This window comes from Pleurodeles waltl, chromosome 11, assembly GCF_031143425.1.
Source record: "Pleurodeles waltl isolate 20211129_DDA chromosome 11, aPleWal1.hap1.20221129, whole genome shotgun sequence".
NCBI lineage: Eukaryota > Metazoa > Chordata > Amphibia > Caudata > Salamandridae > Pleurodeles > Pleurodeles waltl.
The window spans coordinates 583778611-583799987 of NC_090450.1; the positions used below are offsets into that span (position 1 = coordinate 583778611).

The window sequence follows — 21377 nt, forward strand, 5'->3', positions numbered from 1 at the left end:
TGGAAGTCGTGGCTTGCTAGGCACAGGCTCAGCCTAAGGGTACAGACCTTGGGTTGGGGGACCAGTTGTAGGATAGCACTCCTTAACTAGTGGGAGAATTGTTCAGGACGGCTGCCACAATCACCCCGACAGTTCTGGATTCTGGGGGTACCACTCCCAAAAGGAGGGTACAGAGTACCGAGAAGGGGAGCAGAGGGAGACGGATTCACCCCTGACCCCTGTCCAGCCTAAGGGTACAGACTCTGGGCTGGAGGATCAGTATCAGGATGCCACGCTTGAGCCGGTGAGGAGAGAATGGACAAACAAGACCAATCACCTGGGACTACCGCCACCCACTCTGAGAAACCACAGAGGTTACAGAGCCCTGGAGGGACTGAGGCCTGACTCTCATCACTGCCATCGGTCAGTGGCCACTGTGGGTTGCTGTCCTTGTGAACAGAGTTGCCCTTGGGTTGGGGACAGGAGTCACACCCCAAGGGTGGAATGGGCCACACCACTACCTTTGCCATAGTGGTACTGTCTGCCTACCGGGATACATCTGTGAGCAAAGGAAGGTTAGGTGCGACACAGATGGGGTCAAGAGATTGTGATAGTCCCTGTTGGAGCTATTATGTTTCTAAGTGCTTTACTAAGATTTAATCTTTGAAAATTCATATCTTTACTTGTGTATGTTGGATTTTTGTCGTTTGATCTTGTTTTACTCAGATTAACATTTGCTTTTTTTTCTAAACTTGTGTAGAGTATGTGTGAAATGTTTTCACTATTTTACTGTGTGTGTAAAAATACTTTAGACATTGCCTCCGAGATAAGCCTAAGTGCTTGTGCCAAGCTACCAAGGGGGTGAGCAGAGGTTATCTTAGCTGTGTGACTCCCTTGCCCTGACGAGTCAGGGTCTCTACTTGGGCAGTGTTCAAACCACTACCAACTACAGAGCCCATTTCTTACAATACCTTAATAAGCTTCATTGGCTCCCTGTGTTTTTTTTCCCACCAAGTTTATCATGCAGGTGTTAATCATACTGATCCCCATACCTGGATCCCCCGGTTCCCATCATCCCAGACATCTGTAGGGAAAAAAGCTTGTTAATCCCCAAACTCCATCAACATTTACAGGGAGAGTGGGCCCAAATCAGTGTCTCCTGAGGTGAGGCACGTTCCAAATCGTTGTCATCACTAATTAGTCCGTGGTCTGAATCTGACTCAGTCTCTCTTCTGTATCCCTATATCTGCAGATGCTCCTGCAAAACTCAGAGTAGAGATTCAGGTGAGAACTCCTGCTTGTTCCCAATCAGTGATTCCTGCAATAGTGCTATTAATAGGCACAAGAACTATTTTGCCTTCACTATATACCAAGCATTGGCAAAGCAAAAACTACTGGCTTTGGCATTTATTTTTTTACAAATTTTTTTACATGTTGCATAGCAGCGCACTTTTTTTATTTTACTTAAAGCATACTGCACAGCAGCCCACACTACTGTGCAACATGTAAAAAAAATCTTAGACAAAGAGTAGTGAGTAGCAGGTTGCAGAAAAATAGAGAGTAGGAGGCAGACACAAGAGGTAAGGTAAGAAACAAGAGAGAGAGTGCGTAGGGAGAAGGGACAGAGAGGAAGGAAGAGGGGACGAGACAAAGGGGGTAAGGTAGCGAGGGGCAATGAACTAGGGAACAGGAAATAAAGGGTGGTGAAAGAGGCAGGAAGGTAGAATGCAGAAGACAGGGGGGTTTGAAGCCAGAGACAGTGGCATAAGAGACAGAAGGGTAGAGAGAGGGGCAGAGGGATAAGAGACAGAGGGGTAGGTAGCATGAGAGACAGAGGCAGGGAATAGGGGGATACGAAGGGGGCTAGGGAACAGAAAATAAAGGTGTAAGGGCACAGATGATGAGCCAAAGGAGTAAGAGACAGATGGGTTGACAGTGAGAGACAGGGGACAGAGGCAAGACACAGAGTGGATCAGGAAAGAAAGATGCATGGGAGCAAAAGGCAGAGGTTTGGGGGCCATGGGACAAGGGACAGAGAGTAGGAGGCAGAGGGTAAGAGGCAGAGGGGTAGACTAGGGAGCAAAAGACCGCGGTAGCAAACAAGAGACTGGTGTAGAGAGCAAGAGTCGGAAGGGTAGAGAACAGTAGAGATGGTAGGTGCTAAGTGTCAAGGTGGTAAGGAGCAAAGGAGAGTGGGCTATGGTGCAGGAGAGAGAGGAATAGGGAGCAAGAGACCAAGAGGCAGAGGAACAAGGTAGAGTGAAGAAACAGGGGTTTGGAGCAGGAAAGGTTAGGAACATGAATCAAGAGACAGCAGTGTATGAGGTAAGGGATAGTGGGGTAGGGAGCAGGAGGCATCAGACCACTGCCAGTGTTGGAAGTTAGGCTTCTCACTGCATCCACTGCAGTGGTCTGGGTTTAACCGCAGGTTCGAATCCCGACAGGTCCATTCAATCCCTCCAAGATCGATAAATTGACTACCATTGAATGGAGCAATAGTGAGTATCTGTTATTTCAGCACCAAGATACCCTCGTGGGCATATGTGCTTTACGAATACGTTTGCATTCAACACTAAATAGCCAAATCAACAGCATGCAGGAAATGCATTGTTCTATGCATATAAATGTTGCATTGCTGCCACAGAAAAATATATTGCATAAAAATGAATTAATGTCAAAGCACAAGAAATACTGTTATAATCGCTAAAAAAAAGGCAACTTAACTATGTGAATAGCTCAAACTTTAGGTAACAACTCCAGCGCATGGGTATGAGTAAAGGCAGCTCTCTGCACTTTATAATACCATTAAATAAATGTATTAGACCGCATTTGCACCGTTCATGTTTGTCTAACTAACAAAAAAGTTATGAAATATCAACCTGGGAAAAGATATAAATATAAGTTAGGGTATTAGAAGGTGACATACGATCTATCTGTCAGTCGTGCAGTGCAATAAATGTAACGTTTGAATATTACAAATCACAACGGCGCTCATCAAAAAACAGCACTTAATGTAGACGTCCTGATTAAATACTAGAGAAAACAGCACCAAATGTTATTTAGTTGACAGATCCTCCAAAGATGTGACATCATGTCCATCTGTTATAAATGTACCACCAGGCATGCAAACAGTATGCTCTGTAACTGCTCACAAAAAGGGTATCTGTTAACCCGGCGTCCAACCTCATACTAAATGTACGGAGGAAGAAGAGGAAGAAAAGGTAACTGGAGACAGGCAAGTACATGATTATTCATATGGCACCACCTCCCCAAACAGTCAAGTGCAACAGTGCAGAGCAAAAAGTTGACGATTTTCAGTGTACACAGTAAATCTCAAACATGATCCACTGGAGGCCAATGGTGACATATATTCACATATTTTGGGAGAGGTTGGGAATGGTGAGGAGTTATGTATCAACGGGGAGAACTTTTATCGAAGTTCATGGGTTTGAAAATCGATCCTAGACTCATCAGGAGCACTTCAAAGGGTGGCAAACAATACCTTACAGGCCCCCATCATAGCACTTCTTGCACCCCTCGGAAAGAGCGCTTTAACAGTTGGTATGGGGGAGGCCTACAAGTAACACAAAATACACAAACAAAACTCTGAACGCCACTCCCTCTGCCCACACTGGTGCGTGATGGAGACCTACCCTGCCCCAAGAGCCCCTGTGCAACAACCCACAGAGGACCCTGGAAAGCAATGCTCAACTCTTAACAAAATAACAAGTGAGCACCTAATGTTCTGTGCTGGCACATTCTCTCAGTAGGATTTTTGGACTGGGTAATGTGCAGCGCATTGGCAGGCTAAGAATGAAATTTCTTAGCAAGAACGTGTTACTTCAGAGATGAGATGGTTACCATAGCATGAACCCATGCTTTTTAGAGGGGGTCCCGAGCGGTATTCCATTCTTTAACCAAGAGAAGCATCTTTCTACATTGTATGGTTGCAGAAAGATTCTTCAATGGTACTTACACCACGTAGTTCCTAAAGGAAGTCAGAAACAAATCGCCTTCTATCATCACGTAAACTCCATGTGGCAGTAGTGCCTCTCAGGACAACATTCACTGCTTGTATTTTCAAAGGCTCCTTCCTTGAAAATGGGAAAACAGAAGCCTCCTCTTTTTTAAAAATGGAGAACCCGACTATAAAAGCAGTGTTGGCGGTAGAAAGCGTGCACAGGTGTCAGTGGGAGGACACTCGCCAGCGGCCAGTAACCAGAAGGTGTACTTGGTCCAAGCTCCACACGAAGGCATGGAAGGCAAAGTGGGGAGGAAGTGAAAGCAAACAACGTGCTGGCCAATCTGAAGCATGTAAATTAGAGCAACAATGGAACAAGTAAATGCTATGCAGGCAAAACCTAAAAATTGTTCATACTTCCACTCCCCTTTGATCTGCTACACCGATGAGGGCATAAATTATCGAGATCGATGAGTTTCATGTCAAAGGGAAGTGCATGTATAGACATAAAATGTTCAGCTTGACATGAAAATCACACATGAAAATTACCAGGCCTGCACTGGAACAAAAAATAGGCCCAGGCTCCAAAATAAAAATGGACAATATTATCGACCCAGATAGGTAAAAAGGTGGTCTACGTTAGCAAGTTGTGCCAGTTTTGAGCTTGTAAATGCACTCTGTGTGGGTGTTTTGAAAGGTATGGTAGGCTACATGTATTTATATTTGCTACAGGCAATGATTGTGGTGATATCAGGAAAATCAACAGTAAAATCCAGCCCATGTGACGATAAAACAGGCCCACAAACAGCAAAAAAAAAACACTCACACGCTGACCTTTCAGACCAGCCTTTCGAGCACTGCCTGATTGCCCTATAGGCCAGACCGGCCCTGAGCATTACTATTGAGTGCCACCAGTTGAAATGCCCTCATTTGCCTCTGGGAGAAAGGGGACTTAGAACAATCTGGACAACTGTTGAGTTCAAGCTACACTTCGGAAAAAGGTGCATGAAGGACCCCCAGGCGAAGCCCCCACTCGCTTCCCAGACACAGGGCGAGAACATTCTACCCTCCAAAGGTTTTACAATCCAGGTCTCCTGCCTGCATCGTCTGCAAGAAATGCTGTTTGAGTTGGCTCTTCTGAGAAGTTCCAGTACACTTTCAGTGCATCCCCAGTGCTGATGCTTGTCTGTGGAACTGCCAAACTGAGGAAGTACCCTCCGGACAAGAAGTACTCACCTCTTGGAGTGCCCGAAAGCCATCTCTGAGTTTTAGTCTCAGACACTTATCGTCCCGTGCAGGACGGCGCTAGTACACTTCCTAAGGAGCCTTTGGGAGTATGGACACTACAAGGAGTCGCAATGAAGACTGCCCCAGTTGCTGTAATTTCTGGCACTGCACTGCACACTTAGGTCACAGGTTAGATGCCATATTTCAGATAAGGAGATCGGGATAGGAATATCAGTAAATCATACATCTATTGTGGGAACCAATTTTTAAAAACCTATTAATTCAGACTGGTTATGAATTCTTCTTTTATAATCCAGATCTTTTTTGGTCTTGTATAAATTAAAATGCATCAATTTTTATTCAGAACATCAGAGATCTCATTTGCTCCAGGCGTAATCGCCAAACTCATAGCAACCACTCATTACATTTGAAGCCCCTCACTATCCCACCTTGCTACATCAAAAAATATTTCATTTATTTCAAGAACAAGGAATATTTACCAATATTACATTAAAAAGCCATACAAGTGACTTTGTGAAGGCTAAATACATAAACCCCTCAAACCCCTACGTGTCACAGATCCATTATCAAGCATCCAGTGTCACACCACTCACATTACGACCTCACACAGATCACTATCAAGGAATAAAGTTTTCCAAATGGACACTATCCAGAACACACAGTCGAGTTAAGTGCATGACACTTTAGACTTTGTTCATGCTGATGTTTTGACTTTCACAAATTCAACAGCCTTCTTCTGGATAATCACAGTGCACGTGCTGTGATCACATCTGGGATACAAATAAATTATCTGCATCTGTCTAAAATAACACTTGTGTAACTTTGGAGGGGATTCATTTTCCTAAACAACATTAATTTGCATATGCACAGTCCAGTTACCACTATTCAAATTCTAGGAAAGCATCACAGAATCATTCCAATAATGAAAACATCGTTTTCTTTATTAAAATCACATTTAGCACTCGATAGTGCCAGCTTGATTTTACATGTGAATCAAAGGTGAAGGACAAGAGCCATTATAAAGATGGCCAACACAGTTTGCATCAAGCTAATTCCTTTCAGGATTTAATGATTCCCTAGTGAGAAACACATTAGTGAAAAGTGCATGAACACATGGCTGCTCCAATTCCATCTCAGTTTTACTTGCACTGCGTTGTGCTTATTTGTCCTGCTCTACAATTCCTAGAAGCACTAGGAACTTAAAGACTCGGATGCACCAATTGTCTCATCTGTCATGCTCTTTTTCGGAGTATCACTAACATCCTCTTTAATGATTGTGACAATCCCATGCCAGCAGGCAATATTCTATGTTGAACCAGTCAACTAAAGGTCCATCAACAACGTTCCTTTCATTTTCCCAATGTAACATAGGCTCACCCCCAATATCTGTTTAATCGACTCCATCACTTATTACCAACAACTTCCTCAATAAATGCACGAACCTCAGGTCCATTGCCAACATCGAATCCCTCACTGGGCTTCATACTATTATGAAAATAATGGAACAACACCTGGAGAGATGGCTGTCCTTCATGTGCAACATGCTAGGTTGATTAGACTGGTCTCAAGGAGGTTTTAGACTGGTACACAGCACATAGTCAGTACAGGTAACTCTGGGTGAGGTGCTGTTCATGTTGCATCAGGTCATGTAAACTCGTTTAGTCTTTCTTGATCTTTTGGCAGCATACAACACAGTAGACCATGACATTTTTTTCAACCAAGTAAGAGCAGTAGGTCATGCCTTAAACTGGTTTCAGTCATAACTGCTGGACTATACTGAGTTAGGGGGGGCTATCACTTTCCAGCTCAATGAGATGCTAAGAAGCAGAAAGGTGTCACATGGCTCAGACTTGTCAGCCTTTGGTTGAACCTATAAGTACAACCACTAGAAGAGCTCATTTGTAAGTTTGGTTTCAAGGAGCCATGTTATGAAGAGGACACAATGATGCTGCTGAAATTTAGACCAGAAAAAGTGCTTCAGTATCATTCAGAGGTGGATGCTCGCCCAAATCCTGAAAATGAATTGAAGCAAAACAGAGATCATGATCTGTGTGGCGATCCACCATGCTGGTTGGAAAGGTTTTGGTCATCCTATACGGCAATCATAAAGCTACTGGCTACACGAGCAGAAAGTCTTGGGGTTTGTTTTGACCAAGGTGGATTCTGCAAGAGTCAGACCGTAGGACGCTTATAAGGATGCCCTGATCAGTAGTATGCCATTGCAGTGACCTTCCAGCTGGTAAGGGCTCGGCCTGGCATGTGCGCCTCTAAGTCCCAGCAGGGGAATGCACATTACTGGGCTGGACTGTGCTTGCCCGAATAAGATCTTTTGGACGCTTGGGACAGGCTCAGGGTGCCGGCAGCCAGAGTCTAAATTAGCAACTGACCGGCAAGGGGAAGTTGGCTACAACTTTGGTTTTAAATGGTGCATGTGTTGTGCACCAATCACCAAGTAGATTTCACATTCTTCCCTTCTTGTCCATGTGCACTGAAGCTCTCCGCCCCCCACACGTCCTTATGCTTCCCTTCCTTTACTTATTCTTTTCCTTTTCCTCTTCTCTCCTCCTTTTATCTTTCCTCCTGTCTCCTTCATCCTTTCTCCTCTATGCCCTACCCTTCTCTCTTCTCTGACTTCCCTTTAAAGCCCGTCCTCTCTATCCTTTTTCCCTTTCTCTTTTACTTCTACATGTTATCTTCCCTTCTCACCTACTCCTTCCTCCATTTACCTCTGACCCGTTTCTTACTGCCATCTTTTACTTCCCCTACCTATCCCCATTGGTCCTTCTTAACTCCATCCCCTCTCTTTCATGTTCTTCTCCTTGCTACCTTTCAATCTCTTTGTTCTTTCCCCCTTTCACTCTGTCTACATTGCCCCCTTGTCTTCTCCTCTCGTTTTTTTATATCTCTTTCTCATCTTCATTGTTAATCATGTTTTCTATTCAAGCCCCCGATTTCTCTCTAAATTCAAATCTTCCATCTCCCTTGCTGTCACCCCGATATTCCCTCCCTTAATCTCTCCCTCTTTTCTGTACTTTCCGGCTCATTTGACCTTATTCCTCTCCCCGTCTGTGCTCTTCTTTCTTCCATTTTCTCTCTGCCGCCTCATCACAAATACCTACGTCTTGTATTCTCACGCACGTCCAGCCGTCCTCTCTTCTCTATAGCCCCCTCCCACCCCCTGGCCTAATTCTTTCACCTTCTGAACTCTTTGTTTTCTCATCTTTCGATATTCTCCTTCCTTTTCTGCACTCCCGCTGCCTGGCCCTCTCTTCTCCTATGTCACGACTCCACGTCTGCATCTGTATTCTTCTCCCCCTTGTCTCTGTTACTCTTCTCTTCATATTGACCATTAATAGTTTTTCTGGTTTCAGCCTCGGGCCTGCGTCGTTCCCCCTACCAGTGACCACTCCCTCTGCCCCTCAGAACAGATAACACAGCCAGGCCCAGGGAAGGACCCGCAGAAAGTATTCGGTCTGATAAATAAACTGAAGCCGGAGCAGAGCACGCAGTCTCCCACACCCGCCGGCCCCACTACTGACAGCTACGCCCGAGCACTCACAATATTCCTACTTCAACAATGTTCGGTTTCTTTGCACACGGCGCACAGTCCCTGCACAGTAAAGACAGCGGACCCTGAGAAGACGCTCATTCCTTTAGGGTTCCTCACGCCAGCTCACAATGACCCTTACCTATCAGCGTTATGTCCACAGAGCCACAGCATGGACAATGCCCTTTGAAACTTCACGCCGCTCTGTACAGCCGTAGTACTCACTGCCAGTTTTCTGACCCTTGCACCCTCTCAGTCTCACCTTCACAGGCCTCCCCGGGCTCTCATCATGCGCATCATCTCACTCCAGCCCCCTGTCCCCACTACACACGGTCCCCTCGGTCACCGTTCTCTTTACCCAGCCCTCTCACTCCCAGTTTCAAGTACCCTCCGCCCTCTTGTCCCAGTTTCACTCATCCACAGCTACCATCATCCACAAGTCGCGTTACCCACAGTCCCCAACCCCAGTTTTCCGTATCCTCCACCTTTTCACCCCAAGTGTCCCTTACCCACAGCCTCCCTCGCTCACAATTCCCTGTACCCATAACCTTCTCGTCTCAACCGCCCTAACCCATGACCTGTCACCTCAGTTCCCTGTCTGTACCCATGCCCCTCTCGCTCACCTTCACCACAAATCAAACCTCTTCCTCGACCTGCCCTCTGTACCTCTGTTCACTCCACTCACAGTACACTCACCTCATCGTCTCTGTCCCAAGACACTGACCATTCGATGTCTGCTCTGCGCCCCCAGCCTCTCGGCCATTCTCTGTTCCCACAGTGGCGTGTGCGCACGTTCGCTCACCCCCCCGGTGTCCCTGCCCGTGGCCATCCACTACCTTCCTTCTCGCCCCTGCTCTGTGAATCACTTGCTGTTTTATTACTCTAAATTCTATGTATCACCAGTGGCATCCTTACCTGCTCTCCGTCGCAGCCCTCTCCGCCTTCACGTCACTGTACCACAGCAGCCCGACCCTCCTTCTAGGCCACATCATTCCCACCAACTCTCAGCCTTGCACATCTGCACTCACAGCCTCACGCTCTCACCTCAGTGTTTGGCACTCACTCACCTTCCGAATGCGCATTTTGACCGAAGATGCTGTTAAATTACGAGTGGCTTCTAGTTTTCAGAACTGGGTAGTTTCTTCGGAGACCAGGAGGAACAGGAACAAGCTGTCCCGGGACAGGCCGCGGAGAGTACCTTTAAGGACAGGGCATGGAAAGTCTCCGTGGCCTCTGGGGCAGGCTGTAGGCAGAATTTTCTAGAACACGGGTACACTCCTACTTTCTAATTCCGCCAGCCAGTCTCTCTTATCTGCAGCAGCTGTGGCTATCAGAGCGCACGAGGGAGGCTCCTCGCATGGACCCAGAGATAGTGTGGGGGCACACCCAGGCGAGTGCGACCCCCTAGCAGCCAACATCCAGAACCTGACGTGTCCAGGCTGGCTCTCCTCGCACTCCAAGGTTCCCCTCACCCCTCCCGCGCCCTCGCGGTAAACAGACACCCAGAGCTTCTCACGTTGTCTACCACAGCAACAGGGCCCGGAATGTGACCCTCGTGGGCAAAAGACGGAAGAATCCCGCTTGTGAGCCCCCAACAGCACCGGCTGTGTGTACTCACACACAGTTCAGCATGTCCCCCCTCCGAGAGTACACCAGCCGTGCTCCGGAACACATGTATTGCGCCCGTTCAAGAGCACATCAGTTCTCAAAAAAACAGGACACACACTCGAAGCAGAAGGCACCAGTTGTGCAGCCTCACAGAACGCAAAGCACGAATGTTGGCTTCACCCGGCAAAGATGCCAACAAACTCCCTCACAGGTCGCCTTTGCTGCACGACGTCTTCCCTCACAAACACAAAATAAGTGACCTCAACCTTAAGACACTAGCTGTGCACCCTACTGAAAACACCAACTCCACTCCAACACAGAACAGGCAGACCTGACAAAACACAAAACGAATGAGGGAACGAGAGGAGTTGTTCGGTACGTCACGCATTCCCTTTGCACATAGACTATTCCAAGTAAACTAGTAAATTCTTAAGGGGATCATCTACTGTGTTGTGTGAGGGTGGACACCTCTAGTGTGTTTTATGGGCTATTCAACTGGTGTGTTTTGTCAGGGCTCATCAGAGGCATTTGGTAACAGTAGGCAATGCTAATGTATGCTGTACGGCTAGTTTTTTTTGGGGTACAAGTGGTGTAGAAGGTCTTTGCTGCTATGCTCTGAGGAAGCAGCTAGGGTGTTTCATGTTGGAGTCACCATAGTTGTGTTCTAACAGAGGTCATAATAGGTGTGGTTTGTTGGTTCCTTGTTTGTAACACATTAGTTCCATAATAATAAGGGACTTATTCGATAGTTTCTTCACACATATAAGAACAGATAATACTACTTACCTAAACTAGATCAGAAGCGATTTAGTTAATGTCTAGATATGAGTAGAGTGGGGTTCTATCTATAGGTCCTGAGGAAACACCATAGACTCGCATGGGCAGAGAGGCATGAAACATGTCTCTCACTAACGGGACCAACAAATAACCTACTATTCTATTGGTCCACATCAATTTTCAATCTTGCTACACATCAGCCCACAAGAGAACAACAAACCTTCAGGTGCTCAAAGATGTATCCACTGAAAACCTAGAACTCGAACTCACATCGGGTGTCAACACCCTTCTAGACAACTTCAGTGCTTTTCCGGGAGACCACACGAACACCCGCGCTCCTCCTAAAACACAAAAGAGCTAACCAAAACCTTCAGTGTCATGGTATTTCAAATACCTTGCAGACAACAAACACTCCAGGTTTAGAGAGGAAAGAAAATGGAAGAAAAACAGTACCTCTAGGTGGCCTTATGCTAGTGATGGCCCTCTGCACAACACTCAGATAACTCATGAAAAGCCAAAGCCAAATACTATAACACCATCAATGAAGCGATCAACAGAAGCAGAACACTATTTAAGACAATCATGCATTGCAACAAGACCCTGCCTAACTCTTTTATCCCACTATCTACAGACAAGTGCAGTGCCATCAATCTATTTTCTGTGAAAAAAATAAAGAATAACAAACAGCACATTCATTATACCAAGCCTGATTTTCTTCATAACCAAAGCTCTTCTTGTAGCATTCTGCAACAGTCAGCCTTCAGACCCTTATCTCATACAGAAGCCACCTCATATAAAGATGATGCCTCACCCTTGTTCATCATCAGTGTTCTGTCTAGAGAAGCTCTCTCACCCCTACTCAATATTATAAATGCACACTCACTCAAGGAAACTTCCTAGATGCTCGGAAGAGAAGCCTAATGCTGCCATACATGAAGAAGCCCACACTAGTCTAGCTACCGATTACCTCACCAATTACTGACCCATTACCCACCCACCCTTCATCATGAAAATCATAAAAAAAAAGTCTATGCTCAACTTCAATATTACATCAACACCAAACATTTCCATCTCAACTACTAGTGCCTCTTCAGATCATGCTGTAGCTCAAGAGTCTGTGGGCCAGATGTAGCAAAGGGTTTTTCCCATTCTGTGTCAATGGGAAAATGTGTTCGTACATATGGCCCTGTATGTTACAACTCCAATACCATGTCACCCAGACTACAGATAAATATGCCCCCTCTCTCCTTGCATTGCTGGACCCCTCAGTCATCTTTGACACCATCAAGCAGCCTACCCTCATCCACACCCCAAAGTTTTGAATGGCATTCACTGGCAACATTCTTAACTGGTCTTCCTTAAACGTTTTTCAACCACCACTAATTCATTCAAAAGGCCAACTCAAAGTCCAGGAAGCCCTGTATCACATTTTGAGCCCCCCAAGTCTCTGTCATCTTCAACCTCCACATGGAGCTCCCTGGGGCTCCACCCAACTATAACAGCATCAAAGTTCACCAACATTCTCCTCCACTCAATTCCAAGTCTCCTCCACTCCAGACATCCTACGCCTCAGCACTACCTACATCTCATCCAGACATGGATATCTAGCACCTACCTGAAGCCCAACCCTACCAAGATTTGAATTCCTGGTACTTACCAAGAAGAACAAGCACACACTAAACCAACTATGGCTAAATGACCTGCATAGATTCACACCCAATGCCAAGTCACTTGCATTCACCCTGGAGACCAACCTCACTCTCAAGAAAACAAAGACTCTCCTTACTGAGAAAAGTGATACCATTGTTCCCAGAAAGCAACTTCAAGACTGGTGTTCCAGACCTCATATTGTTGCACCTGGGTAGTGTCAACTAAGTGCTCATAGCTCAATTCCACACTGGCTACCACAAGGGAGTCCTAGATGCTGCAGTATGCCTCGTCCAAGGCCTGAAGAAATATGACCACATTAACCCATATTGATGAACCTCAACCAGCTTCTCTTATTCACAACCAGCTGCATCATATACAAAGTAATTATGATCAGTCCCCCCTGCCTACCTGACAGACAAGCTCACATATCTGGTGCCTCTTGGCACACCTGCAACCAGGTCAGCAGTAGACTAGACGTAAAGTAGTGCAAATAAGAATAAAACAAGGCATGATGCCTTCTCCATGTACACACCCAGAATCAGGAGCAGCATCCTGCATTCATCAGGGACACCCTAACCCTGCTTCAATTTAGGAAAGAGCTGAAGATGTAAAGATCTTTAAAGAACTGCCACCCTGCTGGTATTCCTAAAAGAACAGATGAAGTTCTATAGATCTGTTCTGAGTTGGTTTAATTCCTTTTTGTCCAACCACACAGACCTAGTTAAACTTTCATACTTCTTTTCTAGCTTGCTTTCTTTCCATCTATTCTATCTATAATTCAATGACACCCAGATATATTTGAATGTTGTGTTGCCTGAGAATATAGCAGCTCTTGCAAAGACATCTTCAGGAGTGTACGGTGGTTTGGAACTCCATCCCTACAGCTATCTTGACAAAGTCTTCCTTAATCGACTTCAATGAAGATCTCAAAGCTCTCATTTTTCAACTTCACTTCCAAACATAACTAATAGCCTGTTGATTTTTCAGGCATACCTCAGGTCAGAATGTCATGTAGACAGCCTATGAAAAACGACGAGACCAATGTAAATATTATTTTTAGTATGTGTGAACCCTAACCTTTCTCTCTATGAATTACATGTTTTACTGTGTTTGATTTGTTAGATTTTGTAGCCACCCAGTTTCTTTTGCGCTCCTCTAGCTTAATTATTGTTTTACAGCACAGATGTTGTAGTTTGACTCAACACATTATACCTCCCTTTTCCTCTGATTTAGTGTGTCACAGATGTCCTACCCTGCCTTTTTACTATGCAGTACATCCATATTCCTATATAAAGCACTCTTTTTTACTGACAGAAGCAAGATGGCGAATGCGTAGTGCTGACGTCTGCAGGCCCCGCCCCTGATCCTGTGCCAGTGGCCGTGCAGTGTGGTGAAGACGCGGTATGGTGTACTGCAGCGGCACCATGATCCATGAGGAACACCAATATGAGTGAAAAGGAAGCCCGATGGTGTTACAGGAGCAACCCATAATCTACGTGACCTGTTGGCTATTTGCCGTGAGGAAGATGCGATCTGGTGGCAGATGCTGGGTGCTTCCTCAAGGCGGGTTTTTCATTATCCCTGCCATACTCAAAATGCGAACGCTGCGCCAGAGCTTGAGGGGCTACAGTGTTTTTTTATGTGGCACCACGGAGGAAGGGTGCAATTAGGTCAGAGGTGGTAGCGAGCTCAGAGGGGCCATGCAACACAATAGAGGAAGAAATGGCACCAAAAAATGTAAGAACAGCTGGTGAAAAGACAGAGAAGGCTGAAGCAGCAACAGTCAGCGGCCATCTGGTGCCTGGTGCACGACAGAAATAAACAGCAAAACGGGATGAGAATAGTGGGGCCCCTGCAGGTAGGAGGTCTGTAACAGGACCGACAAAATCTAACACTAAATTCTGCAAAGTGACCCCTAAGGCTCTGGTGGAAATCGAGCATAGACAGAGGGATGGACCGCAAGCGGCGATTACTCAAATTTTCAGCAGTGGGGGGAAAGTGAATGGGCTCAAAGAGGTAATCACCCTTCTGGAGGACACAATGGAGGGTACAAAGCTAGTGACTGACCTGTACCCCCCTAAATGTGTCAGACAAGAGACAGATGTAAACACTGCAAGCTCTGTAATAGCACCCCAAAAAAGCTGCTGAGGGTGAGCACACTGGCTCCCCCAACATGAATTTGAACCTGTCAACCATGGCAAATATAGGTTTTCACACTGGGACAACGGGTTCTGTGGCTTCTGCACAGATGGGAGAGATGCAAATGGGGGTGAAGGCTCAATCCTCTGAAGCAAGTAGCCCGGGGGAGAGGGTGAGGTCCATCAATCGCACGGACAGTCTGGTTAACATCCGGACATGTAGGAAAAACAGCTCAGAAACTTTTAAAATGTGCAGTCAGGTTGCTCACAACAGAAACAATAACAGCCTATCAGTGCAGTGCTACTTACCGGAGGGAGCTTTACAAAAAACAAAAACGGTTTGGAGCCAGGTACAGGCGGGGGCCCCATTGTAGAAGGACATGATGATAAAGCCGGAAAAGAAGGATGGAGTGGGAGAAACTCGGCTGGTCTTGTGAAGGAGAAGACAAGTTTTATTCCCTTACTGAAGACTCCAAGACTATTAGCAGTTGCCCTAATCATATGAAGGAGGAAGCTAGTCTCTCTTCAGATAGTGGGACTAGCCTTTCCGCTGCACCACAGCCCACAGTAAAACAGAAGCAATGACAGTGTAGAAGGACTAGGGTGAGATCCAGCTCATTAACTGGGAAAAATGTATTAGGTCAGGGGGAAGCAAACTTGAGATGGGATCACTCGGGAACAAGACTTTCAACTCAGGAAGGAATGCCCGAGATCTTGTCTTTCGCAAATGGCACCAGAGAAGGGGATAAGGAAAGCAGTCCCATAGGAAGTACTGAAAGCCCGGATAGGTTAATGCTACAGTTAATATATGGTACTATAGGGGAGCTTCAAACTGAATCCTGTGCAGAGAGCCAGAGGGCCAGGGTGGCCAACAGCTTCAGGCTTTTGTGCAGAAGGTTGCTGAGACATGTGGGAAGATAGAAGAAAAACTGAATTTGATCGAAATGAGAAAATCCATGGTGGAGGCAGATGATGAAGTTTTAAAAGAGCAGGCAGAGGCTCAAAGAGGGCAACTATCTGACATCATGTGGAAGTTGGAAGATTACAAAAATCGTCAGAGGAGGAACAGTCTGCGGTTCTTAGGGACAAAGGAAGGGGGCAGAAGGCAATGCCATTCGAGCATTCATGGTTAGCCTACTGAAGAAAGCCTTCCCTGAGTTCACATGCTGGTACTGGGAGATAAAGGGGCAGAGGGTGCATTGATTCCCCCCAATTATGGTGGGGGTAAAGTCCCGGGTTCTGAAGTTAAACATCCAATTATGTTTTTCTTAGGTAATTTCTTGCTTAAACAAGCTACCTTTGAAAAGACCTGGCCTGACACTCCAAGACGCTTGGAGGATCATACCTTCTTCACACGCCCAGACTTCTGTCATGCTACAGTAGAACGCCACTGGATGCTTCGCCAGCTCATCAAACCCTATTAGGAAGGAGGGGAGGAAGTTTTTTACTGGCCCCGGGGCAACTAAAAACCATTGTCAAAGGAAGGATTAAAGTGTTCACCTCTGAGATTCAGGCTAGAGAATATCTGAATGAACTGAATGAAGCCTGATTAATGAACAATGGCAATGAGGAGATTGATTAACTTTAGGTGGGATGGAAAACAGCGCACTGATAAACTGGACAAACACTTAAGGGCCGCTGGTCTATTTTTTTTGGGGGGGGGCTTACACAGCATAATAGACTTGAGACTGACAAAGTGTTTTTGATAAGGGAAACTGGTCTTTGGGATTGTTTTGACACAGTAGGGGAATTAATAAGGCACATTTTTCCATGGGACATATAACAGTTGTAATTCACCAGGCTCTACTTTATCTTGTAGTAGATCATCTCACTGCATTAAATTGGCTGGTTAATTGGGATGGGCTTTGGGCATGGTATCGGCATGGGGTGCCTGTAGTTGGCACTTAAGGAGCTATCACTCAGTCCATTGGGGGCCTGATTGCTTCAAAAGGGGGGGTGGAAGGGTGAGGGGTAGGAGGGATGCCAGGGGGGTGCGGGTGGACAGAAGGGCGGGGATAGTGTGGGGTGCAAATAAAAAGTATGCTTGGGCAATGGAGGATGTAGTGGTCACCAAGGGAGAAGGAGGAGAAACGTTTTTGGGACATCAAAACAATGGTTTGCCTAAAAAACAAAAAAGCAATGTTTGGGGATGGGTACTTGGATTAAACAGGGTATTTGTTTACTTTAAACAGTCCCTCCTCATTGTAGTACCAGATTGGCTTTGGGAGAATGGCTAAACTTCAAATAGCCTCCATTAATATTTGTGTATTAAATAGCACCCAGAAAAGGTGGAAATTAGCTGAAGATTTGAGAACTTTAAGGGCAGATATATATTGTCTGCAGGAGACACATGTAGAATACTGTAGTAAACACATATTAGATATTCTCAGTATGAGAGTAGTCACATGTACCAGGCAGAACATGAAAAATAGAGGGGTTGCTATAATAACCTGTAACAGTGATTCTGAGTTTTTTGGACATAATGCAGGTAAGTGTGGAAGATGGACTTTGGTAGAGTGCCATTTCAGTACAGCGGGGTTTACCCCGTGTTTGATATACGACTCAGTGCTGGACGATCCAGCCATGTTTGACTTTCTGGCAAAAGAACTAGCAGAGTGGCCTGCCCCTTACGTAGTGGGTGGGGATCTAAATGTTAATGGCTCTGGGGATAGTTTGAGGGAGATAACAGAAACTAATCTTAGCAGCTACTCTGGTCATAAACCAAGAGTCCTGAAAGCTGTCTGCAGAAAGAGGTTGGACTAATGGCTGTTTGGCCAACACTGAATGCACTAGATCCTGGATATAAGTATTATTCTGCTCTGCACAGAAAATTAGCCAGATTGGATTACTTTTTAATATCCCTGGAGTTGATAACGGGATAATGTCTGGAGCTATACCCATGCTTCACGTCAGATCATAACCCCTTGGTATTAGAACTACCCAAAAAGGGTCTTAGAAGTTGTAGTAGAAGCTGGACCTTTGAGAGAGGACTATTGAATGACCCGAATATGTGCACCATATGAATATATGGTTACTGGAGTTTTTGGAAATAAATAGGGTCACGGCCCCAGTGGAAGTAATATGGGAAGCCTTAAAGGCTGGGATTTGTGGTGAAACCTTAAGCTTCAGTGTACGGAAGCAGAAGTATATTCAAGATCAGATGAGGGAACAATATTTAATACTTAGATTAGCTGAAAACTAGTTAGCATCTGCTATAGCGAAGGGTATGGAACTTAATGCTGCCCTACAGAAAGTCACAATTGTTAAAGCTACAGTTAGTGAGAGCTCTGCAAAAAAGGTCGCAGAAAAGTATCTCTCTAAGCGTAAAGAGTGCTACGAATATAATAAAAAGGTTGCCCGCTTCCTTGTGGTACGTTCTTGATAGAAGGTTGCAGCCAGCATAATCAAAGAAATAAGGGATCCGCAGGGGGTGCTGGTCTTCGATCCCAAGGATATTAGGGACGTTTTTGCAGGTATTATGAAGAACTTTACAGGGGGACCCCTTTGGACCCTTTAGAGGGCGGACATTTAATAAAGGGGTTTCTGAGTTGTGTAAAAGTGGATAGAATCACTCAAGGTGAGCGGGAGGAACTTGGGGCCAAGATTACAGAGGAGGAATTAGTGGGGGCGATTCATGAGCTACCAACAGGGAAAGTAGTAGGAACAGATGCGATTTCTCTTGAATACTACAAGAATTTTATCACTGCATTGTTGCCAATTTTGTTAGAACTCTTCATCTTAGTGGAACAAGGTAGCAAACCTCTGGCGTCCAAGGCAACAGCGAATATAGTGATGTTTAAAAAAAAAAGGGGAAAGCACCGCAAAATATGAGCTCATACAGGCCCATAACATTAATAAATAGTGACGCTAAGATCTATTCTAAACTCCTCGCATCCCATTTAGGCACTGTTATAGGTAAATAAGTCACACAAAATCAATACGGGTTTGTGTTAGGAAGAGACACTATTGATCATATAAGAAGGGTTATCACACTGCTTGATGCAACTAATGTCGCTAGAAGGCCCATGGCAGTGGCCCTGATGGATGCAGAAAAAGCATTTGATAGGGTCAACTGGGAATATCTATGGAAAATTATGGGCGTGTTTGAGTTAGGAAGGGGTTTCAGCACACCAGTGAAAGTAATATACAATAACCCTGTAGCTCGGATACAACTGATGGGGGCTCAATCAGATTTGATACAAATTAGACAAGGTACCAGGCAAGGGTGCCCATGTTCCCCATTATTATTTGCTCTGTATATCGATCCCCTACTCTGGCAGTTAGAAGGCAACCCATCTGTCTTACCAGTAAGCCAGTAAGGGGTTATGGATGGGATATCAAAGTTCTAGCTTATGCTGACGATGTAGCTGTGGTAACAACAAACCCAGATGAGACCTTAAGGGAAATTGAAAAAGTGGCAGATAAGTTTGGCGGGTTTTCAGGGTATTTACTCAATAGAGATAATACGCAGCTGGTGACTAATAATCACACAAGACGCCAGAAGGGTTGCCCATGCAGTATGTCTTGGATTTGATATTACCCCGCATAAAGACAAGATTGTAAAATTAAACCTATCACCAATAATAGAAAAAGCAAAACAAGATTTTAGTAGGTGGAATAATCTACATATGTCTATAATGGGTCGCTGCAATATAATCAAAATATTTGTTCCTAAGGTATTATGCTTGTTTCGGGCAATTCGACCTGAATTTGAAAAGTTATGATTTACAGCAATGGATAACTTAATAATACAATTTATTTGGGCTTATGGCAAGACCAGAAGGCCAAGTTAATACCTGGCTTTACCTAGGGAAAGAGCAGGATGGTCTCTCCCTAATCTAAGATTGTATCAGATGGCTGCTGCCTTACAGTGTATGCGGCCTCTGGTGGTAAATAGAGACGAAGGGCTAAAAGCGGTAGAGTATGTACAAATATTAATGAATTGTTAATTGGTTCGATGTCTAATAGCGGACTGCTAGCTGTGTTGGAATCCAGCTATTTTAAGAAAGTCTGGTTTAAGGTACTAGAGGCTGCATTTAAATGCTGGAATTTGCGGCGAAAGAAAGCTAGTCTTGGAAGATTCAATAGATACACTCCTATCTATAATAACACCTCTCACTCAGAAATATTTGGGGGGCAGATGTAGAGCAAAGTGGAGTCAGCAGGGGATTAAAAAATTGGGAGATTTTTTTGAAAGGACGGGTGAAAACATTTTAGGACCTTCAGGAGAGGTACGTGCTCGAGCAAAGTGACTTTTTCAAATACCTGCAAGCCAGGAATTTTTTATTCATGAAAACAGGGGGGCAGGCAGGGTGTGGAATGATTCCTCTTCTATGAGGTCTGACTGGGAGAGCTCGACCCTCAAAACGTTTTCTGTATTCAATTTTAACTTCTGAACAACCTGCTGATCTTGAGAAGTACAGCAATAAGTGGCAAACTCAATTAAATACTAGGGATACTAGCTTTTATGAATCTCTAGAGTTAAGCTATACTTCACTTGTGTCATCTGGATTGCAGGCGCAACATTATAAGACAATCTTTGACTTGTACTATACCCCATCTAAAATAGCTAAGTGAGGGAGGACAGAGGGAACACACTGTCTGAGATACCACACTTTTGGGTCAGATTTAACATATATGTTTGCTACTTGTACAAGATTAGACCCACTGAAAACTGAGATCAGAGATTTTAAAAGGAAGTATTGAAATATGATATGGAACTCACCCAAGTATCATCCTTTTAGGGTTAATAGAGAAGCCAGGGACAGCAAAATATCAGTCCTGTATATTTTTATTAATTGCTGTATAGCACCTTTGTTTATCTACTGCATGACTCAACCCACAATCCCCATCTTTCGAACAATGGCTTAGACGCCTTCTTTCCATATATCATTTGGAGGTGGCCTTATATCAAGGTAAGGGCAGGAAAGACAGATGTGAGGGGCAGGAAAGTTGGGGCTTGCTTGAAGAGTTGTCTAAGTCTTGGCAATTGGTAACGTTTGATATGGCTGTGAATGAGAGGTAAATAGAGTGTGTTTTATGATTAACGGTAGGATTACTTCACACAATATGCACCTGCGCTCATGCACTTATGCACAATTTGCACTTTCCCCAGATCTTCAGGCATTCTGTTTAGAACAACTGGGTCCGTAACATGGTCAGTGAAATGGGTGAACAGAGCCTCAAAGGAATACAGGAATTATTTGTACTGAAAAGTTGGGAGGACAAATTTATGTGGTAACCAAAGAATATATGTCAGTGTAATACTGGGTGTTATAACTCCCCTCACTGTATCCGGAATTAATTTTTTCTCAAGCATCTAATATTTTTTTTTAAGGCTTAACGCTCTACTACCCTGTTAGGTCTAGTTTGTGCTTTAGAGAACTGCAAATAAATAAATACTACTTCATGATTCAGGAGCAGCTAACCCCATCTCTCAGAGCCTAGCTATCGTGCCAGTCTCTTTTTA

General features: G+C 44.9%; 1 protein-coding gene across 5 annotated transcripts in view; it reads right to left on the bottom strand.

Moving 5' to 3' along the window:
• The window catches only part of ANK1 (ankyrin 1), an 869955-nt gene extending 859948 nt beyond the window's left edge, over nt 1-10007 (bottom strand). For 4 of the 5 annotated variants that reach the window (XM_069214083.1, XM_069214082.1, XM_069214084.1 and 1 more), the window contains exon 1: nt 9803-9934. In XM_069214083.1, the coding sequence (XP_069070184.1) occupies nt 9803-9817 (15 nt within the window). In that variant the 5' untranslated portion in view covers nt 9818-9934. Of the gene's footprint in view, nt 1-9802 lie in introns of all 5 variants that reach the window. The other variant, XM_069214086.1, reaches the window with a different exon arrangement.
• Nucleotides 10008-21377: the final 11370 nt, after the last annotated feature.